General features: G+C 28.9%; 1 protein-coding gene across 1 annotated transcript in view; it reads right to left on the bottom strand.

Annotated features, from left to right (window-relative positions):
- The window catches only part of LOC113549867 (sushi, von Willebrand factor type A, EGF and pentraxin domain-containing protein 1), a 62,008-nt gene that overhangs the window by 7,391 nt on the left and 42,135 nt on the right, over positions 1-12,482 (bottom strand). Inside the window, exons 2-4 of the mRNA XM_026951352.1 lie at positions 6,919-7,018; positions 6,310-6,368; positions 1,246-1,455 (exon numbers count right to left, since the gene is read on the bottom strand). Of these exons, the coding sequence (XP_026807153.1) occupies positions 1,246-1,455; positions 6,310-6,368; positions 6,919-7,018 (369 nt within the window). The remainder of the gene's footprint in view (positions 1-1,245; positions 1,456-6,309; positions 6,369-6,918; positions 7,019-12,482) is intronic.

Raw genomic sequence — 12,482 nt, 5'->3', positions numbered from 1 at the left:
AATAAAAATATATATTATATTAATTATAGTTATAGCCCGTGCACGGGGTAGGTAGTATAGATGTGAAATGAATTCGGACGGTTATTTTTTTATTAGATTCGCTCGTCCACGAGTTGTTGTTTATATTTTGATCGAAACATATTAAAAGCAATAATAATAATATTATATTATACGCCATTTTTTTGTAATTTAAATAAAAATTTACATGAAATCACATTGTTTTTTTGTTTGTTAAATAATCTTGTCCGATGAATTTACTTAAAATATTAACTACTCATCGGATTATATAGGTCTAATAACTACCGGTTTCAATAGTATTACCGGTTATATTATAGTAATTAGGTTATTACGGTAAGTACCGAAAATACCACCCAAGTATAAGATATTAAAGAAAAGTTGGTAATTCTGTGAACTAATCTACAGCTAGTTTCTTATTTGAACTTTGAAGTGATCTGTTTTAATAACTTAGTGTCAATACTAACTATACTAAGTGTCAATTGATAAAAATTCTTATATTCTATATATATGACTATATTATCATGATGATGTAGTATTTGTATAAAAATACGTTTGCGAACGTTCTATGAACATAATTTATATAAATGGTAAATAATATAATGATCATAATAAATGTAATGTAAAATATTTAGAAGAAAAAAATATGTCATGAAATGTCTGTAAAAAGTTTAAATTAACATAAATTATTTAAAATATCAAAAAACCTAATAATTCAATATAGCTAAAATTGCAAATAAAACTTTCAAAATTGTATTCATTAGTATCTAATTGAAACTGTGTTAACGAAACTATATTATACGTAGTAAGATAAAGATAATGAAATTTTTTCAAACTCGTAGCAGTCATAGCTCTAAGGTATAATAATAATACCGATATTCGTATACAAGTCTATTTCTAAGTATAAAAAAAAATTATGATAATTATTGTTACATTATAGAAAATTAAACACATTAACTGTATATTTTTGTTTATATTTTATGTCCTGATTTTTCTTTGTTAGGGGGGGGGGTAGCTAACCCAACTTTTAATTACTTTTGGAATTCTTTGACGGCGTTGAAACGTGAAATTGTTGAAAAATTCAAGAATATATAAATGCTAATTGCACAGCGTTCATTGTTGTGTACAGTTTAAATTAAAAAATGCACTTGAAATCGTGAGTGAGATTAATAATTTCCCAAAAAAATTTTTTATGTCACTGCATGTTAAAAATTATACATAGTTACTCACCGCAACATCCTCTGGTCGTGATGGACACCGCCCGGACCGGGTACGGTTGCAGCAAGTCGACCGACCACCACGGCGACGGTTCCTTAAGCGTTTCAGTACACCTTCGGCCGTCGTGGACCGTCGTCGGATCACCGTCGTTGGCGTTTCCCGAATTTCCACCCCTGGCCGTCGTCGACTGGTTAGTTGGCTTGTGTACAGCCACGTTTGTTCCTGTGTGTTAACAAACAGACGTGTTCTATTTATATAATAATTACATATAGGACAGCATTGGGCCATGTATAAATGTCTACGATTTTTCCAAGTATTATTATTTTTTTTTAATACGATTCATACACCAATTATAATTGTACTACACTAAAGATTCATTCCAATGATTAAAATCTATATATTATTAGTATTATTATAATTTGTTGATTAACAACATTTGAATTATAATTTGTGTTCGCGATTTTTAATAATTTTTGAGATAGCGATTAATTTATGTATATATTAAAAGTCGAACACTAAGCTTTGGTAAATTTTATTGTGAGGCAAAACGTTGAGGAGATTCTAGTTGCACATTATTTCATTAGACGATGGTCGAATAGTTTATTCGTCTATATTAAAACACTCATCAGCTCCTCCTACAAACGGTTACGAAATACAAAGAAACAAAATATCGACCTAGTTAAATATGCAACTGTGTAGTCGATATTATTATACCGTAGTTATATAAACAACTATAACTATTGTTTACTGCGGGCTTTACATTTAAAACGTAATAATTTATACTTCTCACGTGACGTAATTGTTATTATAAATTAAAACGTTTGCTTAATAATTAATATGCACTATAGACTATTATAAAGTATTAAGCCAATAATTAATATTTAACAGTTGAGTTTTTGGGTAGGTACATTAATTTTCTGTGAAAAAATAAATATATACATGAATATGATGTAATTTGGACAATATATTGTTTGCTGTTATTGTTTGATAGGTAAATAAATATTAGGTACCAGTTTTTCAGACTTACCTAATAAGTTAGAAATCTCAATGAGATGAACGAGGAGAAAAAAAATCAAGATTTAACTTAGCAATTACCTTCTTTTTTTATAGGGATTACATTTTAGAGAGTGCTTTCTTAATTAGTTTATAATCCTACTAAATTAGGTTTAAATTGAATTAGATTATGTACGGTAGAATACATTTATATGATTTAGTTTAAGTGGACGTCAATACTACCTATGAATATACCTTTGAATATAGGTATATTATAAATAATGCCGTCTCAATAATTCATTAAAAACTGAAATGATATGTATTTTTTTCGTTTTAAAATTATTTTAATAATTGTTTAGTATAGGTATATCCAATTAAGTAGTTAACTTGATTTCAAATTTGATTAATACGGTAGAAAACCTACACTAAATGTGAAAATAAACCTGTCTAACAGGGCATGGATTAGAAAATATCCAGATGAATGACGACAAATTTAAAAATTTAATCATAAACAAACAAACTAAGTGTGACCTGTAAATAGGTAGAATTTCCTATTCATATAACTTTATATATGAGGATAATAATAATTGACAGTACAGTACTAATACTGACTTGGAATCGCACGGTTAATGGGATCAACGCCTATTAAACTTAACAGATCATATTTAAAAAATGTTTGTCTTTTTTTACAATTGAATATATTCTGAGGACTAATGCCATATTTTCCTGACTTATTATCATGTCAAAAAGTATTAAAGACTTTAAATTATTTTTTGTTTGATCAATTAAAGACATTATTTTATATTTACGATGCATTTTTGAAAAACATATAAATAGATTTAATAAATACATAATAATGAATATTAGTAGTTATAGTACATAGTAAAACATTGAGTACTCATGTTTATTACAATGCATTTATATTTTTTTTCTTAAACGGCACCTTCGCTTAATTGACTCATTCGATTAATGTACTCAAATACTCTGGTTCCAAACTGAGACAAATAATAAGCGGTGATTGCTGTAATTTAATTGTACCTTTAAAATAAATACCTAATTTATACAGGCATGAAATTGTTCTTGGAATTCAATCGTCACGAAACGAACAAATAGGGAAATAATTTTTTATGATTGTAAGGCTATATTTTTGTATGCTTTGGCCTGGCCTACGAGTGTATACAGTGCAAATATCTGTTGTTTCGTACATATTATGTACGTTTAACATAATCTTAGTATTAGTATTATAGACACGTGCAAAAAGATCGTTTATCGAATTTAATAGGTGGGTGGGTACCTAATGCGAACATTTATTGTAAAATAAAGGTACGTAGGTATATAAACTTTGCTTTTTTTTAAAATTCTAAATGCGAACGTATAATTAGCAGTCGGCAGGAGATGAGCGTTTGTGTTGAGCTTACTACATAATAATAATAATAATAATGTGTTATAATGTTTGGTGAACTAATATGACGTATGATCATAATTCATGCGTATTGCGTACGTACATAATATAGTAGTTTCGTAACCGAGGGAACACGTGTATCTATGAGTGTGAATATGTGATAAATATTATATTGTTCACTGCGATTGTATATGTATAATAACAGACTTTTTTTTTTAGGAAAAAAAAACATTTCCCGGTCGTTTTTTGTACCACTCGCTGTACACGCGGGCGATTATACGTAACAGGAAGAAGAAAACGAATAACGTTAATTAATGCGATATGTATATATAATCATTGAGTTGGTCAGGATAAGTAGGGTACTGTAATATTATTACACGGGTAGGTGTATAAAAACGAGCGACGTCTAGGAAGCGGTGAGCACTGTTCGCGTTTATTACGATGCGCGCGGAAATAAAAATTAAGCCACCAACAGTCGGGAATAGTCGTCGTTGAGCCCGTTGAGGTATAATTTTATGTTTTTATAACCGACGGTTTTTGTAGGTAATATCATAGACGTATTGTAAATAAAAAAAGGAAGTGCCTACACAATACGGGTAATGCACATATATCTACAGTGTAGGACCTACGACATTCGCACGAACACACCATGCGACCCATGTATTATATAGGTAGACAATCGGAGAAAAGTTTTTAAATTTTAATGTTATAGAATAACAGTTTGTTTGTTTTTTAATAGAGATGCTAAGATTTAAGCACACCACTTTTCCTGTATTACCTATAGTATAAAGTATAAATACATAAATGTATTTTTTTTATATATGTATAAGGTTACCTACGTGGCTATTCAATAAGTCGAACGATTGTATACTTAATATTTTAACGAATTAAGAAAATTAAAAGTTAAAAGTAGCTTTCGCCATGCATTACCTTCAATCACTCCATAGATATTATATTGTACGCATTATAGTTATAGGCTATAAATTAACTTTAGTGTATAGGCAACCGGCGCGTTTTGTAAATAATTGTAGGCCAATGGGATACAGAAGAAATAATAGGCCTGTCGACTCTAAATAATTATACCCTTGGTAATTATTGTGATCTTTAAATTCAATTATTGATATATGATGAAAAAATAGTCTTCGATTCAAAAAATAATCGAATCCAATTAGTTATAGTTACAGAGTAAAATAGGATGTCCTATTATGAGGATGATGCTATACGCACTATATTACCACACGCTGAAACCAGTAAAATATTATAAAGTAATCGTATTAAATATAAATATATTATATTAGCTGTAAACTTAACTTTGCCCGGGAAAAATTAACAAAAATCAAATAGGGAATTTGTGAACTTATTCAACGAAGATGGATAGTTAATCCATTTGTGGATTTAATGTATTTGATAAAGCACTTGCAAGGGCGTACTTAGGGGGATTTGGGGTTTAACCCCATAAGAACAATTTGAGGAGGTAAACTAAGCCCCCAAAATGGTTTGTACATATCCCATTCTACATTTATACATCTCAGAGAGCATACGCACAGTACACATACATGCAAATTAAAAGTCAAATTGCGCCCATGTTCAACCCCCTCGAAATTTTCTCGCATTACACAAACTTATAAATTATTTCATCATTATTTACGACTGAGTACTTGGTGCATCTGTTAAAAGTTATTCAAATTAGGCTTTTTTTATATTTCCCTATATTTCTAAAAACAATTTCTGAAACTTTTGGTAAAATTAAATGAAAAGTTTTGAGTCTACAATCTACAAACCTGGACATTACATGCGGGACATTGTCTTTTTTTGTACGTGTTTTAATATTTAATAAAACAAATACAATTAATTAAATTGCATTTTATTTAAAAACCATAGCAGTCTACGGTGGTTGACAAGTCTGCACTATTTTTTTTTAAATTTAATTTTTATAACTAATCGCAATCTTATATAAATATAAGCAAAAAAAAAAATTATACAATTTTTGTGAGATTAAACGAAATTCGTGTATCAGACTGAGACACCCTATATAGTAATAACCTAAAACCTATAGGGTATAGGGGCTTAAAAAATAAGCTTATTACCATACCAATTTTCAGGTACAACTTTTATTGAAATAGGTATCAAAGTAATATCTGAGATTAGCCGTTATAATTAAACACCACTCATCTTATATCATATATACGTAAATAAATTATATAGTATCTATACTAATTTATTTATTTAAATTAAAGTTAATTAATAATATAAATATAATTAAATGTTTTTTTATGGTTCCTGAAGTGACTCGGGAAGAAACAATCCCCTCTCCTTTTAAGGTAAAGTACGACGTTGTGACTCATATATGTACGTGAATAAACTAAAAAATGTTCAGAATTTATGCTCACCTGTGTATTATATTATTGTGGCTTTACTAAAAACAACTCAGCTTTTTACTCACTACTTTGTATCAAGTTGCAATTATTTCATTTAAAGATACAACCATATAGTCAATATTAGAATTAATGATGATAGTTACTTGTACTTAAAGTATACCTAAGTCCTAAGTGTATAACCTTTATGTATTGGTGTGAATTTTAAATATGAATGGCGACACGACTTTTAATTTATATCAAAATAGCAGATATAATAGATACCTATTATTATTGTTAATCGTTTATATTATAAACTCGACTTACCACAAAACGGCAGATCTCCGGTCCAAACACCATTTGAGGAACAAGTTATCGATTCGGACCTGTAAAATGATAGGAAATTAAAACTTCGAAATATAATTCTGCATTTTGTGTGTGTGGTCTGCTATAATTGTTGGTATTTATTAAATCCCAAGTAGTAAAATTTTGATTGATTATCTAGGACTACCTTACAACGCACAACACTATATTATCATTGTGCCCGTCAAAATTTGACATGCTTAATATGTTGAACTTTTCATAAAAAAAGAACTTCATTTATTAATTATTAAAATTACTGTTGTTTATTTGACTTTTTAGACAACAATAAAAGACAAGCCGCATTTTTGAAACCATATAATACATAATTTTAATTAAAAATAAAAATTGCTTGTCTGCTATTATTGTATATTTTAAGTAAATATCCATACAAATATTTAATGTTTCTAAATATTAATTTAAAACAGTTGTTAAAAACAATAAAGTGTTGTCGTATATTTTTACTTGAAAATTGTACAATTAAAAAAAAACAAACTTTTTTTATCACCTTGCGATTTGACATAGAATATGCATTATATTGTATTAATAGAAAAATATATCAATGATATTATTTACCCGAAGAGTCTGTAACCATCGTCACAAACGAACGTGGCCTTAGCCCCGTCCCGGACGAGTTTAGCGTTGACAGGCACTGGAGGATGACCGCAAACATTTTCTGAACAAAACAAAAAAAAAAAAAAAAAAATTAGAAAAGAAAAACTTTATTAATTTTCATATTGTTATACGCTTGTAAAGATATTATACACAGGTAATAATGACATGATATACTTAATATAAAATATATATTATATACTATATGAATGGTATACTATATACGTAAGTATATTATAGTATATGTACTATATAGTTGCAACAGATATTTGGTACAGTTAATCTACTTTATTCTACTTTCTCGTGGCGATGTCCGTCGCAGTTAATTATTACATTTTATATATGTGTGGTACCTAATTTTTTAATCCCGCGCGCGTATTTTTTTTGTTTTTTTTTTTCGAAATTTTGTTTACGAGAAAAAAATTTCTCGCCGCGAGAGAACACTATAATGGATAGAAACACTGCAGATCAACGAGTGAATGTGTATTGTGTATTATATTATATTATATATGTACATACTATTATTGTACAACTTATATTATACACGCGCTAAACATAATATATATAGCCATGTAGGTATCGTATTGTATACTGTGCGTGTGAAATTGTTATAATTTTATAATTCCGTAGTACATATGAGTACGGTTTTCATATTAAATTATTATTGTATTAAATACGTATCGTGTTTCAACCCATATTTCCGATCGGTACATATCACTATATTAATTGAATGTAATACCATCGGATACGTATACCGTATACGAGTATCTATAAGTTAATATACGAAATCGTTGAAACCTCGCCAGTGCATAGCGATATTTTATTATATTTTATAAAAATCGACGTGGCAAAATAATATTCATACATACTACGGGTGATCGAATTTCGCAACGAGGCGATACACGATAGCGATGATTATAACATAGCGTGCGTGTACTTACTATACTTGGGTAAATTCAGTATTGCCGCGCACGATTTTAACGGTACATTTTTTCATCGTTTGGGTACTTGTGTCGTGTACTTATATACACCTGTATACGACCTACCTACTCACGTATTTCAATGTATAATCGTGACAGTATCTATAATATTCATGTAAATGTATGCCAAAACAACGGATTTTAACTTGCTAAAACACTCATATTTCAAGAAATAACTATAGTTATTGGTACCTATAACAACTTAATGTATTATTATTTATTATTTTATTGGTCTCAAATCACAAGCATATTCTTACATTTACGAAGGTGGATGCCGGATGGATTTTTTCTGCTTTCAAATAGATATTAATTAATTCTTTGCAACAAAATTCGTATCATATAAATTGTTTATTTAAGCGTTAAAAATAAAATTTAAAATATAAATAAAATTAGTATTGCAGACCAAGATTTTTTATAAACTATAAACTCCTATCTAATTAAATTATTTTTAATAAAATTCATAAAAAAAAAAATTCAGCGCTTTACTAGGCGACTAGGCTTTGGAGCCACTGGGCACTAATAATTAGATCTTATAAGGAAAATCCTTATGTCCTCATTCCTCATAACTTATGAGTCAATGAGCCTATTCGTTATTCAATCTTGCAGTAGGTACTGTGCGTAGACTATACTTGTCATACAATAAAGACAGGTCAGATCATTGTGAGAGTGAAACTTCTTAGTGAATTCGTTTGCTGCAAAGGATGTGATTAGATACACGCACGAAGGAGTTTTCGTTATTTTCATTTGGATAATATTTCGAAAAAAGAATTTTTACAAATTGAATATTTTAGCATTTTCCAATAATTTGAGGCCACAAACCCAGATTAGTATTAGCCGAGATTTGTACATGAAAATAGTATCACGATTAAGTTATGTAAAGTGCACTTATCGTTTTTCTATAAACACACACGACATACATGGATATAGATATAATATCTTATAGAGGTGTAGGTAGTCTATCCCAAAGAATATGATCCGACATGTTAGCATTTATAAATGTGTCAGATTAATCAGATTTTCATTACTCGTAAGCCTCGCCGCGTGTAGACGTCACTCGTCAGTACCCTGCTTAACGCTACGTCGCCACCGGGTATCTTAATACCTATTGTACGTCGGATAAACAATGCGGTATAATAATATTATTATATTGCATGATAATAGAGTAACCGACTATATTGTTGCATCTATAATAATTTTGAATGCAACGATTTAATACATCTAAGCGGTAGGGACTCGCTACAGCCAAAGCGTTTAAATCTGAAGCACGTTTTGTATAATAGGTATACACGACAATTAACCGCTGCACCATAATAGTGGGCAGCAGGTACCTATGGTACTTCACATTAATAGATGATGTTGTACGAACGTTGTCACGTCTTTTTATAATTATAATACACACTGTCGCGGGGTCTGCCCATTGTACCTCTATAAATAGTAATTTAATGCATATAATAATAATATAATCGTAGTCGTTATAGTGTATAATACATATTATATTAAGTACCTATGTATTATACTTTTCGGTGGTGATTATATTATTGTCGCACGAACGAGTTTCAACGCGTAATGTGTACAGAATCTGGGCGATATTACCTGTATTTAATTTCTTAATTGTAATTATGAATCATACAATTATCATAATCTATTATCTCCACAATAACATTTCAATTGCGAAAATCGATTTTTTTAAATCGTTCATTAGAAAACAATTTGGTACTTTCTATATATTTTATAGGTCGTATTTTATAAGACTGTATATGGGATTTTTTTATACGATGTGCAAATCGCATTAGTCGTACAATTCCCTCGCGGTAAATTATAAAGCAATTAGCTGTTATGGTACTATATAATATATCGGGTAGATTATTTTGACAGTTAACACTCATATAATAAATCTACTAAATTATTCGTCAACTATTTGAAATCATTTGAAAAAAAAAATCGAATGGTTATTATGAGGATTCTCGAGTTACTGATTTAATGAAAACCACTTATTTTGTAAATTTCACAATCTATAACTGAAAAAAATATTTTGATAAGAATTTCTACGTATAAATATCAAACCTCAAACAGGTATTAGCTTTTTTATTTATGAGCTAAAGCTTAAATAGGTGAAATGGCAAAATAGGCTGATAGGTACCCATATAAATTTTAAATATTTTTTTTTTATTTAATAAATGATAAACTACTCGATCAATTTTCGACATTTATAAGGGTAGTGGCCAGTGGGTAAGTTAACATATCTGATAAAAATATTTTTTTCCTGATTATTACATTTTAACTTTATAATAATATAGTGTTAGTGTTATTAATATTAAAAATTTAAAAACGTTAGGTCAGTCAAAATAAATTGTAAACTATAAATATATAGTGAGTATAATAACATATAGTACCTTAGTAGTTACATACTTATTATAACTTATAAATATATATCGAACCACGTAAAATACGTTTTGAAGTTCATTTACTGAGATAATAATATAATGTATTTGTTGTAGTCGAGGTGTTTGCATATTTTATGAATGTGCATCGTTTATAAATATTTTAGCGTACAAAATTAAAAACGAACAATAATAACAACCCAATTATTGGAGCAACAATTAATATATTATTGCTCTTAATCTCTTCTGTACAAAAACGATCGATACAATACGACAATGTGTATTGTTATTTTGATACATTATAAATTATAGCTGGCATGTCCGTTATTGCCGACCGCAGCCACCATCAAGCGTTGCAAATAATGGGTTTCTAATGTTTCTATATACTTATGTGAACAATGATAATACTAGTACACGAAAACATATGAAAAGTGAAAATTCTCGTCGTTATTTTTAATCGGATTTAAACGGATAAAACGTATATAACCTAATACCAACGATCGACTTTTTATTATTATTGTTATTTGTTAATATTGACCCCACCGCGTCCGTCGAGTATACTAGCTACCTACGCGTATATCAAATTGCATTATACATATATATTATATACATATACGATATATATATATGTGTGTATTGTACCTATGAATGTTTATAACACGTTTATATTTTATGGTTGTCGTCGCGCGGGCGTAAGAAATACGTATAATATGTATACGAATATATTAGACCTGTAATATATAATAATATTTATATAAAGGTGTACCTATACTGTACCTATATTTGGCTGCACATTCGTCACCATGTTTGCATATAATTTTAAAATTTTAAATTTAATGCAACATACATCTCAATGTCTTTAAAATTTCAAAGGACGAAAAACGTCTAAAAAAACATATTCATTATAAAGGACTGACCTTTCGGGAAAATTTAAAATGGTTTCGATTTTATAATATATATATATATATATATATATATTATGTGTACCTATCTATAATATTTCTCTTCTCATGACGGTATTGAAAGTAATTTTTTTTTGATCAGTAGACAAGGTTATAAAAATAAAGTCGAATGATTTCGACAGAAAAATATACTATAAAATATAAATCTGATAATTTTTACTAGACTTTTTGCGGTTATTATAATATAATGACAAACGCTGAAAGTAGTGGGCACCTTGTATAAGTGTTGATTAACCGATATATGCGAATTTATGGACTTAATCGTTGTTTTATCCTAATTGGTATACACCCAGCTCACGACTAGTGTTTGGGCATTCGTATCGCGATCGCCTATTTTCGCATCGATCGCTTATTTAGTCGTGCGCATATAAGTTATACTGCATTACAACATATAATTTAATAATAGTAATTGAATTACGGAAATAAATCCAATTTACAAGATAGTGTAATATATATTAAACATGGACACATACATAATTTAAATAATGGTATATAATTTTTAATAAAAATGATTATTCTATATTAATATGTTGTATGCAGGCCCGCGCGCAAGATTTCTTTACGGAGGATAATAAAAAAAATAGTATCATACTTCATTTAATTTTTTAATTATAATTATAATTCTTCGAATATACTTTATACTTCAGGAGTCTAACGGAAGCAAACTTTCTTTTAATTTGATTACCTTACCCCCCTTGCATACCATATCAATAGTCGAGTATAACCGTAGAAAATACTGTCTTACTGACGTTTATCTACGGAATGTACAAACTATAATATATCAAATCAAGTGCGTGGATACAAGGACCCGACCAGTTGTACCTATATACTTAAAATAGTGCATAATAATTAATAACGATAATATAAATCATTCGGAACGGTCATCAACTTCGCGACTAGATTTATGGTTATTTAATCACTAAATAAACGATACTATAGTACATTACATTTTTATAATATAAAATATTGCTTATACTAGTTATAGAGATACGTCGCGTGTGGGATCTCTCTTAATTATATTCTGCAGAAGACGTTCGAAAAAAAACGAATCGCAGTAGATAATAATATATAAACGGGCAATCCATATTTTATCTATTACAATATTATTTTTCAGTTAAATTTTTTATTTTTGTTTTTCTAAAAAAATTTGACAAAGAGCTTTTATATAGATATAAAGACAATACAAGCCCGTCTGTACATTTGAA

This window comes from Rhopalosiphum maidis, chromosome 1, assembly GCF_003676215.2.
Source record: "Rhopalosiphum maidis isolate BTI-1 chromosome 1, ASM367621v3, whole genome shotgun sequence".
Lineage (NCBI taxonomy): Eukaryota > Metazoa > Arthropoda > Insecta > Hemiptera > Aphididae > Rhopalosiphum > Rhopalosiphum maidis.
The sequence above is the reverse complement of the archived record's forward strand: the minus strand, read 5'-3'. Positions and strand labels throughout refer to the sequence as shown.